General features: G+C 32.4%; 1 protein-coding gene, 1 long non-coding RNA gene and 1 pseudogene across 11 annotated transcripts in view; 2 read left to right on the forward strand and 1 right to left on the reverse strand.

Moving 5' to 3' along the window:
* Nucleotides 1–7,180, reverse strand: part of LOC149526406 (uncharacterized) — a 12,378-nt gene extending 5,198 nt beyond the window's left edge. For 5 of the 8 annotated variants that reach the window (XR_016352033.1, XR_016352032.1, XR_016352029.1 and 2 more), the window contains exons 1-4: nucleotides 6,905–7,180; nucleotides 6,612–6,679; nucleotides 6,263–6,478; nucleotides 6,078–6,147 (exon numbers count right to left, since the gene is read on the reverse strand). This is a non-coding gene — a long non-coding RNA (uncharacterized LOC149526406). The remainder of the gene's footprint in view (nucleotides 1–6,077; nucleotides 6,148–6,262; nucleotides 6,479–6,611; nucleotides 6,680–6,904) is intronic. The other 3 variants (XR_016352034.1, XR_016352030.1, XR_016352031.1) reach the window with 2 other exon arrangements.
* On the forward strand, nucleotides 7–5,987 carry LOC110427301 (putative disease resistance protein At1g12290 pseudogene; annotated as a pseudogene). The gene is made up of 2 exons (XR_016352028.1): nucleotides 7–2,490; nucleotides 4,528–5,987. The product of XR_016352028.1 is annotated as a putative disease resistance protein At1g12290 pseudogene (transcript).
* A 6,875-nt stretch (nucleotides 7,181–14,055) lies between the features above and the next one.
* On the forward strand, nucleotides 14,056–23,039 carry LOC110427353 (2-dehydro-3-deoxyphosphooctonate aldolase). 2 transcript variants are annotated; one of them, XM_021442839.1, is made up of 15 exons: nucleotides 14,056–14,240; nucleotides 15,854–15,927; nucleotides 16,026–16,123; nucleotides 16,236–16,332; nucleotides 16,859–16,924; nucleotides 18,176–18,235; nucleotides 18,346–18,420; nucleotides 18,571–18,655; nucleotides 19,850–19,908; nucleotides 20,346–20,390; nucleotides 21,260–21,358; nucleotides 21,593–21,640; nucleotides 21,795–21,842; nucleotides 22,217–22,299; nucleotides 22,698–23,039. In XM_021442839.1, exons 2-14 carry the CDS (start codon nucleotides 15,892–15,894, stop codon nucleotides 22,271–22,273), a joined length of 873 nt encoding a protein of 290 aa, XP_021298514.1. In that variant the 5' UTR covers nucleotides 14,056–14,240; nucleotides 15,854–15,891; the 3' UTR covers nucleotides 22,274–22,299; nucleotides 22,698–23,039. The 2 variants fall into 2 exon arrangements, with proteins under 2 accessions (XP_021298514.1, XP_021298513.1); XM_021442838.1 differs by having other exon boundaries at nucleotides 14,057–14,240; nucleotides 22,719–23,039.
* Nucleotides 23,040–23,262: the final 223 nt, after the last annotated feature.

Here is a 23,262-nt window from a genome sequence, read left to right on the forward strand (position 1 = left end):
ATTGTAAGTCTAGCTACAACTTTGGTAAATAAGTGAGTAGAAAACTTGCAGAAATAGTTGATCTAAAGAATCAGGGAGTTTTTGAAAGGGTAGCTGAGAATCAACGTGCAGCCCAAGTGGATGTAAGACCTACCGGAACCGCAGTAGGTTTGGAACCGACATTTGATAAAACCTGGCGTTTACTTGAACAAAACAATGTGGGTATTATTGGTTTACATGGCTTGGGAGGAGTAGGTAAAACAAAACTCTTGACCCAAATTAACAACAAGTTAAGCAATGACCTAATGGGTTATGATGTTGTAATTTGGGTGGTGGTGTCTAAAGATCACTACATCGAAACGGTTCAAGAAAAAATTGGTCAAAAGCTTAGCCTTTCACATGATGAGACATGGAAGAATAAAAGTTTTGATGAGAAAGCTGTAGAAATTAGGAAAGTTTTGAGCAAAAAAAAGTTTGTTATGCTGTTGGATGATGTGTGGGAGCGGGTGGATTTGATCAAAGTTGGCATACCTGAACCGGATCAGGAAAATTGTTCTAAATTAATTTTTACGACTCGCTCTTTAGATGTATGTGGACAAATGGGAGCTCATAAGAATATCAAAGTAGAGTGTTTAAGCAAAGCTGATGCTTGGAAATTGTTTGAAGAGAAGGTTGGAGAAGAAACCCTTAACAGCCATCCAGCAATTCGAGGGCTGGCTAAACAAGTAGCTGCAAATTGTGGAGGACTACCTCTTGCACTGATTACAATTGGTCGCGCCATGGCTTACAGCACGATGCCTAAACACTGGGAACATGCAATTAAGGTTTTGGAAGAGTTTCCGCATAAATTAGCAAGCATGGATAAAGAGGTGTATTCTCTTTTAAAATTTAGTTATGATAACTTACCTACAGACACTATGAGATCTTGCCTTTTGTACTGTAGTTTGTATCCCAAAGATTTTGAAATTCCCATCGATGAGCTGAAAGATTATTGGTTTTGCGAGGGAATTTTGGATGAATCTGACAACATAATTGATGCTCGAATGCAAGGGGAGGACATTATCAAGCATCTTGTTAATGCTTGTTTATTAGAAAGATGTGGAGATTTTGCAAATCGCGTAAAGATGCATGATGTGATTTGTGACATGGCTTTATGGATAGCTCGTGAGTGTGAAGCACTTGAGAAGAGATTTTTCGTAAGAACAGGGGTAAGATCAATTAAGGTAGTTGACGATGAAAATTGGAAAGTTGTAAGAATGTCATTGGCGTATGGTCGAATTGAAGATCTAGAAGGAACACCTACATGCCCTAATCTTCAAACTCTATTTCTCAACAATAACCAGTTGAAGGTGATTAGGGATGGTTTCTTCCAATTTATGCACAATCTGAAAGTTCTAAACTTGTCATCAAACCACTCCCTATGTGAGTTGCCACAGGGAATTTCAGAACTGGTTTCACTAGAGTGTCTCGATCTACAAAAGACAAAAATAACTGAGTTGCCAATTCAGCTTAAGAAGTTGTCAAAACTGAAATATTTGGACTTGAGGGGGACAATCTGTCTCTTTAAAATCCCACGACAATTGATACGTAAATTTTCTATGTTGCAGATATTCAAAATTTTTCCAATCAATGTTTCCAGGGCTGACATAGACAGTGTCCTAAACAGAGGTAGTGAAAGTTTAATAGAGGAATTGAAATTCTTGCAACATTTGAATGTGCTGTGGATGGAAATAAACACTGATGTTGCTCTAGAAAGCCTTTTGAGCTGCCACAACTTACGAGGATGCACTGAGCGACTACTTCTCAAATATCGAGGGCAGAAAAAGGTATTCAATGTTTTGTTCTTGGAAAATATGGAGCGTTTAAAGAACCTAGAAATTAAGAATTGTGATAGCATAGAAGAGATGGTAACAAGGAATATAGAGGAGGAATCAGGGGAAAGAAGAATGATAAAAACCTCCCCGCTCTTTCCCACTAATAGTAATAATATCACTCCTCGCTTTCATGCACTGACCAAGATTTCAATAGACTCTTGTCGCAGCTTGAGGAACCTGACATGGCTTATTTTTGCTCCCAATCTGATGCGGCTTGAGGTAATTTGGTGCACAAGAATGGAAGAAATAATAAGTGAAGTGAGTGAAGCTGTAAATGTGGCTGGAATTTTGAATCCAAGCCCATTTGCTGAGCTAGAGAGGCTTCATTTACGTTCTCTGCCTGAATTGAAGAGCATATACTGGGATGCCCTACCCTTCCCATGCTTGAGAGAAATCATAGTATTCAACTGCCCAAAACTGAAGAAGCTTCCGCTCAACTGTGACAGTGCAAAGGGAAATCAAATCAGCATTGTAGGAAGTGAGGAGTGGTCGAAAGAGGTTGAATGGAAGGATGATGTCACTCGATCTACTTTTTTACACTCTTTCAAACTTCCATACTGATGGAAAGAGCTAGACTGTAAGGATGAAGCCTATCTAAATGCTTTTGACATCCTATTCTAAAGACCGCAGAGGAAAGGTGCGTGATATTTCAGAAGTAATTTTTCCTTTATTTTTCTTTCTTATATTATCATTGTCTTCAAGGTGAGATGGCATGCTAACAATTTGATATAATAAGGTCTCTAAAATTCCTATTCTAGTAGTATTTAATTTATTCATCAATCATTCTAATATTCTTACAACTACAATATTCGCTTCTATTTCTTATGTTTCTTTACTATTTTGAATGTTTAAACTATCTCCAACAGTATTCACAATGAGACCAAAGTCTTCAAAGTTTCTATTGAACAAAGAATAATGCAATATCTTCAACGAAAGGGTGTGGTATAGAAATAGAATTTCGAAGGGCAAGTACTTGGGAATAGATTCTTTCATGATGCACAATCTTCTAACTTGGAGAGGAGTTGCTAAAGGATAAGAGATCTTGAGATAAGTCCTTAAGTGGTGTCTAGCGATTAAGGTTGTGAACAAGAATGTTCCAGTAAATTGAGATGGGGGGAGTGGCTGAGTTTTAAAATGAATATCCACAATAGAATGTGGTTTTCTAGAGAACTTTTACAAATAAATTCACTTCTTATTGTGGCCATGTAGGCCCGAGGGGGTGATGACCAATAAAGAGAGGTGTATGAGGGGAATATGATCAATGATACATCATGCGTGTGAGGGGGTTAAGTTTAAACCATGCACTTAGAAGGTTCTGGTTAGTTGCATAAGCTTGGGGAGTTGTGTTCCAAGGGGATGTGATCTTAGTTTTGCTTCTCTAACCGTTCATGACAGCTAAGTTTATTAGATGGATGATTGTGAGGGAGGGTGGTGTCGTTTGGAATTTGATCCATGTGACCATCCTTGTGTGTTTTTGGTAGGCGAGGGACTCACACTGACATTGGAGATGTTGTTTGCACGGTTGAGAAAACAGGTCATAAAAATTTCATTAGCATTTAAAGTGTATTCATCTAAAGCTTCAGGACAGCCTCTTGGGGTTTCCCACATGCCACCTCTTGAGAATTTGTTTGAAATTAAATACTGAGGAGACAAGTAAGTAAAGCGCTTGGCTAGCCCGTGTTGAGGGTTCAATTGGAGAATGTCAAATAAAGGTGTTACTGTTGGTAAGAGTGATAACTTGTTGGCACAGGCATGAGAATTAGAAGGGGGCTGTTCAGGTGTATGCTTTATGTAAGAGCCCGTTATCGTGGAGCTGCGCTCTAAGACTAGTTGGTCCATGAGGGATGGGGTGGGGAATGGTCTTTGGTTGGCGTTCGCTTTTGAAAATTGCAAGTTTGATTGCAGAAGGAGCTGTTGAGGTGGCATGTGTTTGGCAGAGATCACATGTGTGTAGGTTTGTTGGGAAATGTTGGATAGGTTGTGGTTCTAGGAAATGTAATTTTTGGTACCCTACATCATTAATTGTGGTGTATGATAGGGGATGATATACAGGGAGTGACCTTTTTGCACATACAGCTTTGGAATGTTAACCCCTGTGATGTACCCAAAAAACAAAAGCAAAGTTTTCACTTTAAAAAGGTTTATAGGACTTCCAGGAATTAGTTTTAGTTCTGCTCTTTTCTGTCAAATACTGAATCTTGACAATTCACAGTAATGCTTGCATTCTTACTCTGTGAGTAACCTTGGAACAATCCAACACAGGAATGACTTTTGCATGATCTGATTTTACATAAATGACATATGAGAATGCAAGAATGCTCTTTATACAGAATAATTGGTACATTTATGCTATACACCACATACAGTTTTTAAGACTAATGCATCATAATGATGTAACGGTGTCAGACATGAACTGAATTTCCAAAGAATTCAAATGTTATAGAAGAAAAGAAAAACAACCTTCTGAATCAATAAAGGCTTCAACATTGTGGTGTATGATGTCAATTCATCCAGTATAGCAACTAGTAATTTTCCTTGCTTGGAATGACCCTGAAATCTTAAATTCTTCATCGTCTTCATTACAGTTACAGCAAACACTATATATTTGGGAACAACTACATAAGCACTAATAAATTTTTCTGCACATTTGCATGTCTTCTTATTCTTTGGGCAGAACTGGTGCGTGGACAAGTCAATCAGCTTGATGATAGCTACGTGTATTTAGAAATCAACATTGAAAGAAAGGAGGGATGCTGGAAAGAGATAGAATGGGACGATTTAGGTCTAATAAATTTCTGGAATTTGAAAACAATGAAGAACTTATCACAAAGTTTTGTTGCTTTTTTTCTTTTCTCTTGACAATTTTAGTTTGCGTTGGACCTTTGAGATTGTAATTTGTATGTTCTATTTTGTGTGGTTGTCTTGTTTTTATCATATCCTAAACTTGATATGTTCGGCAAAATTTTTATTTATGTCTATCATTTCATATTTCTCAACTAAAAGGAAACAAGATTAGACCTTTTTTCTTGTAAATTGCTGCATTTTAGTTCTTGTTGTGAGGTTTGTCATCTAAATCGTCGCTGCTTGCTGCATTTGGCGTGGTTGATGGTCAGAAGCTGACTAACGACTAGGCTTGCATTAGAAATTTTGGGATCACAAATGGTGATCACATTTTGTCATGTTGAATATTTTTGTTTAGTTTCAAGGAACTTGTGAATTTTAATAATGGTAGTATTTACAATTTGGAAGGTTCGACTGAACCATAGCCAAAAAGTTGTATGTTTTTGATCATGGGTACATTTTTTAATAAATTTAATTATTTGAAATAACAATGCTTGTTACATCATTGTTGAATATCTAGTTACAACAAAGTTAGCATTCTTAACTTGGTTAACACATTACAACACAAGAATGAAATTTCAAACAGCCCAACTACCAAAATCAATCTTTGTCTGTTCATATGGATTATGGTACTGGAGACTCCCATGTAAGCATATAGCCTAGTTTCTTGCCCACATGAAATTCTAATGTAATTCATTATCATTAAATTTTTCTTAAGGATTGTGTATTTTTTTTTAATATATACTTTTTAATACATAATACATTGAAGTTTATAGCAACTTCAAAAGGAGCCTTTCTTAAGCTATGAGCATTATTAAAATAGGCCTTCATAACAAAAAGAAGGATAAGTTTCTAACAAACACTTTAGTTGCCTATGGTGAAAAATAAATTGTTGGGAAATTGGATTTAGAAAGGTTAAATGCAAACATTCAATTTGAGACAGAAGAAGTATATATTAATGGTTTCAGTGTGTAGCATTAAAATTTTAACACTGAACTTTATATAAGACTTTGGCCTCCCCCAAACTAAAAATCCTGTTTCTGTCCTTGTGAAGAAGTTAGCAAAACATAAAAAAGTTTGTTTTCTCTCACCAGCTACATAAGGAAGAGATAAAGAGTAGGGCTCAAGAGGTATTCTCAATAAACAGCCAAAAAGATGAGCAATTGAACTAAACTGCAAGTTAACGAAGTCATAAAGCATTTAAACACCACAAACTCCTAAAGACATGCATGGACGCATAGAGAGGTCAGCAACAATTAGGAGCATCATACCAGTCGAGAATAAATTATCAGCTGAACTACAAAACAAAGAGAAAGGAATGGCAAATGAATGGATATCTGGTGATACAGGCAAATGATTTGGGCGCATAACATAAAGCCGCACCTTGCATTGACCATTTCAAGCATCGCACTTGTCGGCTGCTAAGCCCAATCTCACGGCAGTATCTGTTTACCTGAGGATAACAAGACCATCAATAATGCCTATTCATATAAGGTTTGCTTACATATGCAAACAAGGTAATTGCCTATAAACAGATTTTCCAAATTTACAGGCAGTTCAACACATACAACAGCAATTTTACATGTGGTCATGAGTCAAGTGCCAAAACATGGGCATCGCCTGCAAAACCAAAAGAAAAAGCGCTTTCTGGACCCTATGACTAAACATCACGATTCAAAAGCTTCAGTCTACTCAACTTGAACTCCCTAGTTCTATACATGAGGATAGCATCTCTTGTCCTTTCAAAGCTTTCTCATAATCTTTTGCAAATAGAAATTTATTCCCTACAAGAAGCATGAACATCAATGAAGAAAGTCCCCCAAAAGCAAGGCAATTACATCGTAAGAATCCCCAAGAAAGAAATCCGAATTTTTCAGATAAAATCTTAGAGGTTGAATAATGGGTAGACAGCATTACCAGCTTGCTCATGCAAAACAGTAGCACTTTTCCAATTAGCACTCCACCTTGTAAGACCCAGCTTTGTTCTACACATACAGACAGAGTGAAAAAAAGTTGGGTGATACTTATTAATTGATTTTGCCTCAAACCAATTTGATAAATTAACAATAAAAGGGATGGGAAAGGATTGTATCGGATATCAAATAACAAACTTCAAATCCAAGAATCTTAGGTTGTAATTTACAACAAATTCTTCTACGAATATATAAGTAAGATTTTTGCAGAGAGGACGGATAGAGGAGGAGGCTTACAGCTTATAGGCATGGGAGATGAGCTTGTTGGCCTTGGCCCCTGATGCTCCACCTCACCTCCTCCTTCCCATTCCCTCAGGCATGGGTTCTAGCAACCCCACTGCTGGATGGCAATGGGCCATTCAATCTTTGGTACTCGATATATTTGGATTTCTTTGGGATGAATTTGCATAGGCAGTTTGCTACCTCTTTTGAATTCCGGTAAGATATGAGTATCATAGTTATTTATATCATTATTCCTTGTATTTTAGAACTTGTTTGTTGATAATTAGGAGGAAACTTGAATTTTAATTTCAATATTTGTTTAATTTTGCTTTTTATAATTAGTGGAAGCGGATAGGATATAATGTAGCAACGAAGGAGCTAATTTATTTCAATTTATATGTTTATTTATTAGTAAATTACATATATTAGATGTGAAACAAAATTTTTTTCATTTGAGTTTAGATTCGGGTCAATTAATCCATACACATAAACTAAAAGAGTTCAAATAATCAAACATTTAACGAAGATGTGTATTTAATTTGAATCAAGTTTGAATAGTAAATATTAACGATATATTTATAAAATTTAAATATCTTAATAAATAATAAAATTTGAGTATAAATGTTTTAAACATAACAAGTATTCTATACGTTGTAATTCTTAGTTCTCATCTCTTATGCATTCAATCAACTCATAATAAAAATAAAAATAAAAAAGAATTTTAGACATTACTAATAATTATGTATGCATATTATACTTTATTAATAACTAGTTATGGGATAAAGTGCCTTGCATGTGATTGTATATGTTAGAATTATCGTTTTTAAAAAATTATTATAAATTGGAGTAAAATTATGTTGAATAATTAAATAATTCAATTTGATTAATGCACATAGGTATATAGAATTATATATTTTTAATAAAATTTCATATAATAATTAGCATTATACAATAATCATAGCAAATAAAACTTAATTAGATAAGACTATGAAATAGGAAATAGTCCTCTAGTTTTTCTTGTAAACTTTTTTTCTTTTTGAATGTAGTAATAATGCTAGTCTTATATATAAAGGGTATTTTTCATTATTAGTAATATCATAGAAGAAAATAGGTTAAATTATGAAATAAGTCTTTGTACTTTATAAAAGTGGTGGATTTAGTCCTATACAATAATTTGTAAAAATTGAGTCTCTATACTTTCTAAGATTAACAATGTCAGTCGTTAACAATATTAAAATTTTTTTATTATTTATGTTGATATGACATTTTTTTTATTGATGTGACATTGAGTATGATGATATATTAATGATAATGTGTTAAATTTTTTATTTGTTTCATAATATTCTTTTATTATTTTAAATTATAGAGCATAAAAAATAATCAAAATACCTTAACAATTTACGTGCTAGTACATTTTCTTCAATTTAGTTTCTCTACTCAAAATAATAATAATTTAGTCCATTGATTTTGATAATTACTTTAATTTAGTTTCTCTAATTTTTTTTTTCTGAAATTACCCTTTACAAAGTTGACGTTAGCACTGACATGGCACTACTTGTCGACATGGCATGTGAAGAGAGCTAGAAATGCTGATGTGGCAATGCCACATCACTCTAACATGTTTTATATGGCAGTACCACGTGGCATTAATATGCTGACATGGATATGCCACATGGCATGTCAGGGAAGGCATTACGTGTCAAACTCTCCATCAACAAACATCCATAACACGCCACATGGCATGACAAGAGAACGACACGTATTTCTTTCTTATTTTCTCTGAAACTATTACAGGTTATTGAGTTTTAAAGCCAAAACCTTATACAAATACAACAAACTCATTGCCACCGACTCTAAACTTTTGCATTTAATTATATATTGCTTTCGTTTATTTTCTTCTTTCCTTTCCTTTTTTATTTTTTTTTTCTCTCATCTCCCTTCTCCTTTAAGTACCAAACATTGGTCACTAGTCACTAATTGGCAATTGTTGACAATGGACGTTTGTCATCAAACACTGATTGTCAATCACCAAATGCCTATTGTTGATCGTCAAACATCAACCATCGATTGTCTATCTTTAAGAGAGAAATTAGGAAGAGAGAGAAAAAAAAGAAAGAAAAAGAGAAAAGGAAAAAAGATAAGAAATACAAATAATATATAATCAATTGTAAGGGTGTAAAGTCGATGGTAAGGCGTTTATTGCATTTGCATGAGGTCTTATTTTTGAAACTCAACAACGCACAATAATTTGGGAGAAAACAAAAAAGAAATACATGTCGCTCTCTTGTCATGCCACATGACGTGTCATAGATGTTTACTGAAGGAGTCAAAAGAAAAATATTAAAAAAACTAAAAGAGTCGTAAGAAAGATATTAGAAGAATTAAATTGAAATAATTTTCAAAATTAAATTATTACGATTTTAAGTAAAGGGACTGAATTGAAGAAAATGTACTAATTCAAAGACTGTTGAGGTATTTTGACCTATAAAAATTCCATTGTTGTTTGCCTTATTACATTTTTTTCCTAAATCCTAAAAATCTATTTATATTTTTAATATGTTTCTTTCTCAATCTGGTTTAAAACCATTAGTTCACATTAGATAACTTCAAGTTTGCACTTATAAATTCCATGTCAGAGCTTGGTCACGTTATATCAACACTATTATTGCATCATTCATGAAATGCCACTTCATCATTAAAATGTCATTAGATTTAATGTCATGTTAGTAAGAAAATGTCATATCAATATAATCAAACGTCAGTATAGATATTAGAAATTTTTAACACATTGGACTAACATTGTCAATTTTGAAAAGTACATGGACTCAATTTTTATAAATTATTGTATAAGGATTAAATCCATTACTTTAATAGAGTATAGGGACTAATTGTAAAATTTCACCAAGAAAATAAATAATAAAATAAAAGATAAAATACCTTTACCCTTATAAGTTTTAATTGAAATTGCTTAAAGGTCTATTAATTTTCAAAATGGACACTCTGCCTAAAAAAAATATTTTTTGCTGGACACGTAGGTCTAACTATTAGTCAACTGTTAGGTGATATTTGGTATTTTACAGTACAATATGATTACAAGTAATGTAATTACTGCAAGTAATATGATTGTAAGCAATGCAAGTAATATGATTGCCAGATAACATTGTAGCTTTTGGTTTATAAGTACTTTACTTCGAATGTAATGTTAATTTTCAAAATTACTCTTATTTATTAAAATATAAGTGTAATATACTTGTATTTTTTATTATTAATTTTAGTATAATATCATTGTTAAATATATTTTTAATGTTATACATTTTATTTTTATTTTTATTATAATATTATATATTTTATTTTTATTTCTTTAATATAATTTTTTATATTGTATATTTTATTTTAATTTCTTCTACTTATATTACATAAATTTTAGTTTTTTATATTATATTTTATTTTAATTTTTAATTCTTATATTATATATTTTATTTTAATTTTTTTATTTTAATTATAACATTACAAAATATTTTTAACAAAGTAATAAAGTTGAAAGGTAAAAATATCTTTAATAACATTGCAGAGTGTAATATTATGTGATTACATTGTTTTTGGACTGCAATAACATTATATCCCTTGGTTGTAATACGATTGCATTTCATTTTTACATTGTAGCGGTATGTTGTAAAACAAACATTATAATATATTAATTGAATACATTGCATGAAATGTGCTTCTACTTCCCTCATACCAAATGCTACCTTAGTATTTTTGTCAATTTACTAACGTGGCAAGAATAAAAAAATAATTTTACCCTTAATTAATTTTTATAATTACTATTATATAATAATATTATTTTTATATTAATTAAAAAAGAGATGCCTTCTTTTTTTTATTTTTTTAAAATATAATAATATTTTTTAAATTAATAAAGAAAGAAAAAGCATTTTAGTCTTTTCATAATTTTTGTCAACGATATTTGCACTCTTGGTGTGAAGTGTCTATTTTTAAAACTAATAGACCTTCATATAATTTCGATCAAAATTTAAAAAATAAAAATATTTTTACCCTAAAATAAATGTGTGCTCTATAGATCGGAGATGTATTGCTTCACTAACAATGGTATATGGTGTAAATGACAATTCAATTTTCTTATGAACATTAATAAATTTGTCAAATATTTCCTTTTGGATGTTTGGTTCATTATATAAAATTAATCTATGAATATGTATAATTGATAATTAATTTATAATAGAAATGTATAAATTATTTAATATTATTTTTATTAAAATAAATATTTTTATTGAAAACCATTTAATAATGAGATATAATTTATTACTATTTATTAAAAATATTTTTAATAACAGTCATTTTGATATAATGAGAATTTTTAATTATAAATTGAAAAAATATTGTTCGCATAGATTATAGAAAGTTCATCAAAGGAAAAATATTCAAATCTTCTACTTTACTCCTCTTAAACAAATAAAATTAAAAATATTTTAAGATTATGCAGATAACCGAAAAATAACTTGATAAAAGAATTTTTTTTATGCAAATAATTTTATCAAAAATTTAATATTTTTTCTGTAATATGAAAGTGGTCATGCATGTTAGACAAATGTTTACATGTTACAGCACTCTACACTGATTCTTCTTCTTCTTTTCCTCTTTTATCAGATAGTAACGTATGGCACTCTTTTCAATCCTTCGTTTTTCTTTCTCTCTTTGAATGCATTAAGCATCGAAAATGTGAGAAACTGCCTCTTCGCTCTCCCCTATATAACAACTTCCCTCGTGGCTTATGGTCTGGCACGACCATCGAGAGAACAGACAGCCAGACGGAAAGCTTTCATTCAATTCCAAGGGCATGCAAATTGTCTATATAAGATCAATGCCTCCCAGCTTTTCAACATAGCAAAAACATGGTCATGGCTTGTAAAACTTGTTCAATGTTGTTGCTGTTTCTAAGCCTGGTTCTGGTCATCAACCTTGTGCCTCAGAGTGATGCAGCTCGCCGGCTTGCCGACGAGATGATACCCAAAGATCAGGTGGCTGGACTGGGAAACAAAGAGGAGGCCAAGATGAAGAGCTTTGGGGAGATGAAGAACTCGCCACCCTTTCCCTTTCCTTTACCATTTTCCTTACCGGACATGCCGTTTGCACCACCCCTTCCTCAAGTTCCGATTAACCAGCTCCCTCCATTCCCATTTCCACCTCCCTTTGGTGTTCCTCCATTCCCATTTCCACCTCCCTTTGGTCTACCTCCATTTGGTCTACCTCCATTCCCTGGTTTTCCTTTCCCTCCTGTCGCTTTTCCTCCCATCCCTTTCTTCTCACCTCCTCCTCCATGATCATTAGTTGAATAAGTTTTTAGTTATGTAACAATCATCTTCTGCTTGTAAACTCTGGGTTTTGAACATGTTCTTTTGCTAGTTTACCTCTTCTGCTGTTTCATGTTCCTTGCCTGTATTTAAATATGTGCCAAGTGGAAAAATTGTTTCTTTTGATAAAGTATGGTAAGTTATGTATGATAATGGATGCTTTTAACAATTTTTTTAATATATTAAATCTTAAATCGTAAAAAATAAACAAACCCTATAGCCTTTCTTTTTAGATTATTTTAATACAATTCTTTTCTTTTTATTTTAATTGATCTTTAACTCTCAATTGATATTTGACACTGCATGGAACAGAAAAGAGAGGCCTTAAAGGAACAAATTCAAAAATAAAAAAACGCCAATATATTCAAGGTTATCCATATATAATGCTAACAATGATAAGTAAAAGAAATTTTATTTATGCTTTTTGTTTGAACGAGTACAATTTCGAGTATGAGATATTCGAATTAAACTCTTTAAATACTTTCTCGTACATATTCAGGTGCAGATAGATATTATGAGAGATTTACAGGTTGTCCTGCACCTCACTCGGTGGAGCTAGGCGTGTGGATGGAGGTGATGGAGTGACCGGAGAAGATAAAGGCAGGGTGGGGATGAAAGGAAAAGGAGGAAATTGGGGTAGAGAAGGCAAGCTAGGAAATGGGAAAATTGGTGCATAGTTAGTGTCCATAGAGGCAGGAGGGGGCAGTGCTGATGAGTCTTGGAAAAATGGGAATGTTGGTAGCACTGAGTCATCATCACCTGGTACTGTTTGTGTTGGTGTAGCGAAATTGGGTTTGCTCAAAAGCTCCGAGGGCACTGAGTCAGCTCCAAATTGGACTGTCAATGGCTTTTCAAGCTTTGGCAAATGGCGAGATGCTGAGCATAGAAGGAAAAGAGAAAAGATGATGTGGAAATGGAGGAGATTAAGAGAGAAAGCCATTGATGAGTTAAGCTTGAGGATGTGTAAGTTAAAAAAAAAAGTAATGAGGTTTTTTATAGGCAAAGGCGTGTGCTGAATGCATGGTTAGTGTTCACTTGATGCATGAGAAGTCTACTTTGAACCTAATAACATATTGTCAAAGTTTTGTATCTTGACCTTTGACTGATCTTGAAACTATGCGAAAGTTTCTTTTTATTAATAAAATTAAATGACTTGGAAGTAAAAATAATAATAAAAATCTTATAGGAATAAAGAAAGTCTAGAAATAAAATATATTTCTGAAATTAAAAATAAATACCTAATTATTAGGTTACTTTAAAATTATTATATACAATAAGAACATGTTCGATTCTATGGAATAAAATAATAATTTCTCATTATTTTGTTAATAGAATGATCAATTTTAGAAAATCCCCATCCTTCCCTCGATAAACTATTTTGCTTGATTGGGAATAGGTTAACTTTTTTATGCTTACAAAAATGCTTTTTAATTAATTTGATAAATTAAAAAAATTAAAAAACTCTTAAATTTAAAAAACCAAACTAACTTCCATTAATTTAATCAAATTCGAGTTAAAATGAAATCTCATAATTACTTAATTAGTATTAATTAAAATATTATTTATTAATAAATTAATATTTTTTAATATATATTATTTTTTACTTTTTATATTAATGATATATCAACGTAATAAAATAATAAATAATATTTTAATTAATAATAATTTATTTAATTTAAAATTAAATTTTATAAAATTTAATTAAATATAATTTAATTAAATATAATTTAAAAAATTCTATTTAGTATAAAATTTTTTACTCACCAAAAAAATAATATGTCACTCGTCTACCATTAAAAAATCTAAACTCCGCTTTTAGTTTTTTTATTCTGTCTCCCTCAGATCTGCTTCACTCCTTCTCGCTCTAAAGCAGACTGCGGCTCAACTCCCCCGCCGGCCGTTCCCGCCAAAACCCAGTTTTCTCATTGCCTTTTGCCGCCGTCCGTTCATTTTCCTTCTTTCCATCTCCTTATCTACCGGTGAGCATTCATGTCTACCAATTTCAGCGTCTCCTCTGATTTTGTTTTGTTTTTTTTTTTTTATTTCCTGAATGTAGAAGCAAAGGCTGCTTGTAGACAGTTTTGAGAGTTCTTGTGAACCTTATAATACTGATTGTGTATGAAAAAAGTTTTGAGTTCCATTATTTCGTCGAATTGCTGGCAATGGCAATTCCAGACGCTTCTGCCATATTTGCTTTCAGCTAATCACTCATTTTCCTCTCAAAATGTAGATCCAGTTAGCTCTTCAGACTTGCCTCTCCTCCCATTTTATTTTTTATTTTTTTAAAGAAATCTGATTGCAGCTTTTTTTTTTTGCTGTTTTTGTTTTGTTTTCAATATTGGATTTTGTTATCATGATTGATTAGTTTTAGCAGTACTTATCTTTGTATTTTGTATTTTATATTTTATTGAATCTTTGTTGTTGATCTTCTATTCAAAAAAAGAAGCTGAAATGATTTTGGGATTCTGGGCTAGTTAAGAATCAACTGTTTCTTGATGTTTTCAAAATTTTTGACGCCCTTAAATTTTTTACTCTGCATTCCAGTATGTTCGCATAAAATGGCTTAGAATAATTTTAATATCTGAAAAACTAGTTGGGTTTTGGTTGGAATGGAATTCTTCATTTCTGTTTGAATAAGAGAGTAGGACAGAGGGATATTATTGTGGGAAATTAGTGTTTGGTAGAAGATAATGCAAGTAACTTATTAGAATTATCTACTTTTTAATCTGATTTTGAACTGTTAGTGGTTTTTTTTTTTAACTATTAATTATCACCTAAAATTATTCTTTTATCTAATCATGAAAATAAAAGTTTAACCTTCATAGTTGCATTTTTCATAAGGGAAAATATATGAAAATTTAATTTTTTACCCCTTCTTATTGTGGGAAATTAGTTTTTGGTAGAAGATAATGCAAGTAACTTATTAGAATTATCTACTTTTTAATCTGATTTTGAACTGTTTGTGGTTTTTTTTTAACTATTAATTATCACCTAAAATTAATCTTTTATATAATTATGAAAATACAAGTTTAAACCCTCATATTTGCATTTTTCATAAGGGAAAATATATGAAAATTTAATTTTTGACCCCTTCTTTAAAGTTTTTATTCAATTTGAGTGGGGTCAAGGAAAAAACCAAAATTTTCCTTGAAAATGTATGTATGTATATATATATATAGTAACTTGTCAAAAATTGACCCCACTCACATACACCCCTGCTCATCATCAACACAAGCAATTGCATAGTATTATTATGGTACACCAGCAGAAGCATAGACAAATTTCTAAGGAGAGATATATTTGAATAAAATATTTCATAATCTGAAGAAACCACACGCACCATGTATTCAATTCAAGATATGAATACAGATTTAAATAAAAGACAAAGGTTGTGTATAGATAAATGACATCCGAGGTCTCCTCGTACTTGAATAGTTTAATCATTGCTGTTTTAACTTTCTCAAGGATCTGCAACCTGAAAAGAAAATTGGAAATATGAATCAGTTTGTATTAATTTTCCATTACAAAGTTGCACGAATTTTGAATCCATCTTAGACATTATATTTGCAATTTGTGATCAAAATTGTCACAGAATATTATTTGGACTTTGGGATCTTCCAACCCAAGGCGATGGATACCTCGTCTGTGCTTTTTAACCAGCTCAAGGTGATGGTTTTCCCACTTAGCTTCTTCTTCTTCTTCTTCCATTTTTTTTTTTAAAAAAACTAAATTAGTAATTTATATGGATAAATGTTGAATTTCAGGGTGCTGAGCCATTTTTCTTATTTGCTGGTCCCAATGTTATTGAATCTGAAGATCATATTCTAAGGATGGCTGAACACATCAAGACTATCACTACCAAGTATGGTATTTTTTGAAGCAGTGCCTTAAATTTGTACAAAAAGTCTTGACATTGATTACTTTAGTAGCAAACATACGAAAGGTGTAATATCTTTGTTTTGGAATTTTTGTAGGCTTGGGTTGCCTCTGGTTTTCAAGTCAAGCTTTGACAAAGCTAACCGAACGTCCTCCAAATCATTTCGTGGTCCAGGAATGGCTGAAGGCTTGAAGGTTTTTTGTTTTAATTTTTTATTAATGCCTTTGTGCAATACTTAGAGTGTGGACGTATGCCTTCGATTTAGATCATCTCATCACAGAGAAGTCTGTTGTTGTTATAAGATTTTTTTTTTATCAATAAAAATTGTTGCATGCTCTTGTGTTATTCCAATTGATATGCATGATAATGTTGGGAAAAAAGGTGTAGTAACATTGATACTTGGGAGTTGTTACATGGCTGCTTTAGTTACAATGTATGATAATTGATACATGGTTGCTTTCATTGTATTTTATCTATGATTCTATGGTTACTTACTGCTACATCCGTCCATGTAGCTATGTTCGTGTAATTTTTAATGAGAATATGCTGAGTTTGGTTTTAAGATTGTTATTGAACTTCTGGTGTGTTTCGACATTGCTAGAGTTCGTTTTTCCCTACTATTCCATGACAATTTTGTTCAGGACTTACAAATATAATGTCTAAGATGAATTGAAAATTGTGATAATATATTCATATCTTCAATTTCCTTCTGGGTTGCAGATTCTTGAGAAAGTTAAAGTAGCATATGACATTCCTATTGTAACTGATGTCCATGAAACTATTCAGGTATGAGGAAAGCTGGAATATCATCTATTTATACACTTTGTCATTTATTTTAAATCTATGCTTATGTCTTGATTTGGATACATGGTGTGTGTGATTTTTGCGGATTATGAAATATTTTAATCCAATATATCTCTATTTAGAAATTTTTCTATATTTTTGCTGGTGTACCCATAACTATACTGTGCAATTGCTTGATTTGATGATGAGTAGGGGTGGAGCTAAAATATTGAGAAGTTACTGGATATATATACATCGTCATGGAAAATTTTGGTATTTTTCCTTATGACACTACTAAAATTGAATAAAAACTTAGAAGAAGGGGTTAAAATTACATTTCACCTATTTTCTCGTATGTAAAAGACCAAATATAAGAATCCTCTCTTAATGGTTATATATGAAAATTTGAAGTTCTAAATTTGTATTTTCGTGATTAAATAAAAATTAATTTTAGGTGATAATTAGTTAACTAACTAGTTCTTTTAATGATTGTAAAAGGAGTTAGAATTAAATGCCACAAATATTAGTCATGGAAAGAATGGTATGAGAAAGATGAAGATTTATCTCACCATATGCAACTCAATCTTAGAAAACAAAAATATTAGTATTTCTTTTATTAAAACAATATACAAACGAAGACAAAAAACATGTTACAATTGTCTAATCATTCCTATCGTTGCACACGCACACCTATACATAAAAACTTGCCAACTCTAAAATAATGTTATTAATTTATTTTCATATTATGTTTTTCTGAATAATTCACTTAATTCTATCATTTATATTTTAGATTTGTAATTTTATTATCAATATTTTGAATGACATAAGATGTGAGCTTTTTGTTTTTTTTCATGTATGGTTAATTATATATGATCCCACTGAAAAGCTTTTGTGACTTTGTCACTGATGATGAGAACAAAGTAATGTGGCCAATGAACTATTGTACTCTCTTAATAGTAAATCTGGACTTCAGACTTAATGGACAAGTCTCCTTTGAATCACATATTGTTTAAAGTAGTAGTTTGATGTAATCAAATTTGCCATGCTGAAGTCAATTACTAACAAATCTTTGTAAATATTTTTGGTGCTTTCTTTTCCATAATATTAATCTAGCTAGGAGCAGAAAATGATATGTCAAATTGGAAGTGATCATGTCATGAATACACCTTTTGCTTGGGAAGTCTATTAGTTTATTTATTCTTGCGATTTATTGTATAGGTTGCGAAACTATGACATATCTGTTTGTTTTATCAGTGTGAACCGGTTGGAAGAGTTGCTGATATTATTCAGATTCCTGCATTTTTATGTCGTCAGGTTAAGTTGATATTTTATTATTAACAGTACCCTTCTGTGTCTAAAAGAAAAATAATTAGGGTTGACCTGGGTCCTTGGTTGATAAAATTTTCTCAATTTCTATTTGACAGACAGATCTTCTGGTTGCTGCAGCCAAGACTGGAAGAATTATCAATATCAAGAAAGGCCAGTTTTGTGCTTCTTCTGTAAGTGTTCTGTTTTATTTTATACTTTCACAAAATTCAAAACTCTCATTATACATACGTGGTTTTATTACAAACTCTTACGCATAAGCAAACTCAACTTATATGTTCTAATTATGCATGGATGTTCATTGTAATTATGCATATTTGTAGGTCATGGTAAATTCTGCAGAGAAGATTAGATTGGCTGGGAATCCAAATGTGATGGTTTGTGAGAGAGGCACCATGTTTGGCTATAGTAAGTTATTCTGGGCCTTTTGGCCAAAAAGGAAACAGGTTATTTTGGATCTATATTCCAGTTCTTTAGTATCTATTGATTGATTTGTGTGTGTACCACTCATGCAAGTGAGCGGCATTAAGGCAATAATTTCAGAATAATAGGTATCAATTGTCAAATCTGTCTAATAATTTACATGAATGCTTCAAGAACTTATATAGGAAACAGCAGAATTAGGTTGGGTGGTCCAGGAGTATATCATTTGATTTGTTGATTGATGTTCAAGCATCCAATTAAAACTAATTGGTCATAGATGGTGAGATCTGACTTGAATATAGAGCCACAACAAACTCTAGACTAAATATAACATTACTTATCTCTCCCCTTGACATGTGGGCCAAAACAATTAATATGAATAGCCCTATAAAGTTGACATGAAAAAAGGCAACAAATAATACAGGCTTTTGTTTTATGTTAAATTTTCCAACATTCAACTAGTTAGTGATAGGTGGAGAGGGCCCAATCTCAATATAATGCCATAACTAACTCTCTAAACCCATGTGGGATAACACTAGGAAGACATAACAACATAAGAAAATGGTATGTGTGGGTTGGGGAATTCTGTTTTTGAGAGGGCATATCTACAATCCTAGTGAGTGGTTATTATTACTTTCCTTTTATTTGGATCCGCACACTTAGACCTTGGGTGGGGTTGGTATGGGGTTGGGCGGGGTAGTGTTCTCCATTGTCCTAGGGATTTATGCCTTATAAGAAATCTTTGTGATCTTCCCATTTTCCATTCAAGCATCTAAAAACAGATCATACCTCTCCTCATGGTATTTTTAAGGGGCACTAGGTGTGACCACGAGAAGTTAATATTATAAAACATGGTTTGGAAAACATTGCGGGAAGGGTGCTATTTCTCCTGCTTTGCCTCCAGATATTCTATAGGTACTCATGGATTTATGTTTCTGCGACAGTTAAAGTGCTAATCCATTTTTCTATGTGATCAATGCTTAAACAAGTTATTGATTCAGGTTTATGTTTTTGCATTCTAATATTGTCAATCAACCCTTGATTTGGTGTATAAAAATTTTAACTGTAATTTAAGCTTAAAATCACCCCTAATGAATATTCAAATCGAACTTATTAATGCCTCAGTTATTTTTCCTTGCCCTTTTTGATTGATCTTAAAGCATTGGTTTTGATGTACAGATGATTTGATTGTTGATCCGCGTAATTTGGAGTGGATGAGGGAAGCAAATTGTCCTGTGGTAAGCAAATAGTTTATCTTATGCTATATCTACTTTTTCTGATGTTCCTTTTCCCCCTGAAAATATTTAAATCATGCAGTCACACACTCAGGGGTAGGCCTCATCTTGCCCTTTTATCACTGGACCTAGCCCTAGTTGGCTATAGCCTACGATGTTTGCTTCAGATATTGCGTGGTGATGATCTGCCAAGATACTTCCACCATAAAGTTCAAAATAATCTTTGCTAAAACATTCCAGATAACTTCCATTTTTTGCATGTGCCTTTCATTTGCAGTATCTCTCTTCCTGTGTTTATGAATGAAGAGGCAAACTGCAAATGAAAGTGATTATTTGCCGTATGGCTTTTGTCCCTGTGCATATTACTTGAACAACTTTGGTTCTGTTTGCATGCCATTATCTGGTTGACTTGATTATCTGATTTAAGTATTTCAATCCAGGTAGCAGATATCACACATTCGTTGCAACAGCCAGCTGGAAGAAAGGTAGGATAGCTTTGCATATGACTTTTTGTTTTCCAAAACTAGAATGTGCTGGAGTGCTGCATTGTTATGGATGATAATGTTTGTTAATCAATGTCTTGATATTCCATATGTTCTTTTAATTGGAATTGTTTAAGAAGTTGGAAAGAACCTGTCTCTGGTTTTGAATTGGGATTGTTGACCAACGTTGTTAGTTGTTATTGGAAGGACAATCTTAATGGGATAGGCAAAGGTAGATGTAATTTTTAATGAAAATTGTTTTGACCTTCATAAATCTGAATGTTACATATCCATTATCATATTTAGTAATCAATTTTTTTGATGGGAGGGTTCATGGACATAGTTGGAACTACTCACTTTTGAATGTTGACACTCCCGGAACTGTTTCATGCCTGACCGATCCAGCATATTTCAGCTCAGGGTTAATTTATTTTACTACGAAAAGGACAATATGGATGGTAGGGCCCCTTAGTTGTCTTTCCTTTGTAGTTTTTTTTTTTTTTGCCCTATCTCTGGACCAAAGGGAAGGTTGGTGCTAATTCAAAATTGAGTTAGTGGCAAAAGCACCCAAAACTGCATTAATTTTTCCCTACATATTTTGCTTTTTATCATTGGAAATTCTGTCCATTTTATTTCGTGTGGCTAAGTATTGATCAGAAGTATTTTGATTATATTCGGCGTGGAATTGATATATATGTGGCAACTTTTGTTTTCTTTGCCTCTATTTCTGCTAAATGTTTGTTGCTTGCTATAATTGCTGCTCTTTATGCATATAGGTTTCTTGGTTATTATCCCTTTTAGTTTATTAGTTCCTATCTCTTCCGAGTTTTATATTCTATGTAAAAGGGTTAAATCTCTGCTTTCTTTTATAGTTGGACGGTGGAGGTGTAGCCAGTGGAGGCCTTCGTGAACTTATACCATGCATTGCAAGGACTGCAGTTGCTGTTGGAGTGGATGGAATTTTCATGGAGGTATTTTTTGCTTGACTGCCTGCTGGCAAGCTGTAATATAAAGTGTTTGAGAGCTTATAACTGGAGTTCTGGGATGGGTTTTACTCAAATTACAATTTTCAGGCATTACCTTTGATTTTTGAAATTGCTGCAGATCATTGCAAAGTTGTGCATCTGCAAAATAAATTCTCATATAACCTCTATATAGATTATGTTTCTAGTTTAGGCAGCTGAAACTTTCTCTTTGATATTTAGGTGCATGATAATCCTCTGAATGCACCAGTCGATGGTCCAACTCAATGGGTGAGTTAACGTTGTAGTTTACACTTGCTTAAACAAAAGCACATGGTATCTTTAGGTCCTCAGGGTGTGGACTTATGCAGGCAAGTTTTATTATCAGACCATATTATCAAGCTGTATACTTATCAGAATCTGTTTTGCTTGTTACTGGAGATAGCCTCTACGCCATTTGGAGGAACTGCTGGAAGAGCTAATGGCAATCGCTGTAAGTTCTTTCCCCGTCATGATATGAATGGTTATGTTTTAGTGTTTCCAATGTCAACATGGTTAAGTTTTCTCATAATATGTTAATGTGGAAAGGAGTAGAATTAATCCCTCTCATTACTTTTTGGATTATGTGGAGGGAGAGCTATAGAAGGGCTTTCCAGATTTGTGTGTTACTCGGTTTTGTTGTCACTTATTTTTTATTCATCAGGCAGCAAATCTTGGATATACAGGATACCTATGTCTTAGTTCATTTATTGCTTAGTAATAATAACTGGCCTTCTGCATGGTTGCCATCCTCTTGGTGCCTTAAGTTTATTCATTTATGAAATAAGTATGATGGTATTTACCAATTATTCAATTGATGTTTTGTAGAGAGTAAGCAAAGGGAAGCAACACTTCAACATTGATCTCACACCATATCATGTTTAAGAAGGTTTCAAGAGTTCTCTAAGTGGGTAAGCAGGCAATTATCATTTCATTCGTGCCATTATTAATATATTAATATAGAACTAGTGGTTTTATGTCATCACAAAGCTCTACAAAGGATAAAGCAGATGTCTTTTATATATAACTCCATCTAAATAATACTATTCTGTTTTTAATTATAAAAATAGTCTGCATAATATGTGCTAAGGGCCGGACCAATGATTCAGAGACAGAATTTAAAAGTATTTTTTTTAGATTTGATAGTGTTGATTGTGGTCATATTTCTAGGTCTCTGTTTGCTATGGCCAAACCCATAAATATGAGATATCCTAGAATGTTTAATCTTATATTCAGTGCTGTTGCTGTTATTCTTTGATTAAGTACTGCTCATGTTTGAAGTATCATCCTCTTCTTTCTGGATTTTCAGGTGATTGTTTTCCTCTTGCAGGTGATTGTTTTCCAGTTCAAGCTCGTTTTGGTACAAGAACATGACAATCCTCCATAGACCATAAGCATTTAAGCCAGGATTGATTCTTGAATGTTGCCACTGTGAGATGGTAGTACTGCATGATTGTTCTATAAAAGCATTCGTAGATTAGAATGAAACTATGAGCATATTAGGCTAAATCAATGGTTGTAATTGTATCTAGGATTTCGTGGTGTATGCACATTCGATCTAAGTTTAAGTAGACAATTATTTGTTATTAGTCATCAATTGAAAAGACCTGATTTGAATGATGATTTTTATAATAAATAGTTTTCATATAAACTTTTTATGTTGTTCTAGTACTTTTATACTATTAATTAATTTAAACTTTAGTTTTAAAATATTGTTAATAACTAATTTTACTCACAATTTTAATTAACATTACGTCTGGTTTTGGATGCAAGCAAAAGGTCTTACTCATTACATTCTATTCTGTTCTTAAAAGGAAAAGTATATCATCACTCTCAACATTTAATCATAATTTTTTAATTTTTTAATTAAACAT

This window comes from Theobroma umbraticum, unplaced genomic scaffold (assembly GCF_002168275.2).
Source record: "Theobroma umbraticum cultivar Fairchild unplaced genomic scaffold, ASM216827v3 scaffold_228.0, whole genome shotgun sequence".
Lineage (NCBI taxonomy): Eukaryota > Viridiplantae > Streptophyta > Magnoliopsida > Malvales > Malvaceae > Theobroma > Theobroma umbraticum.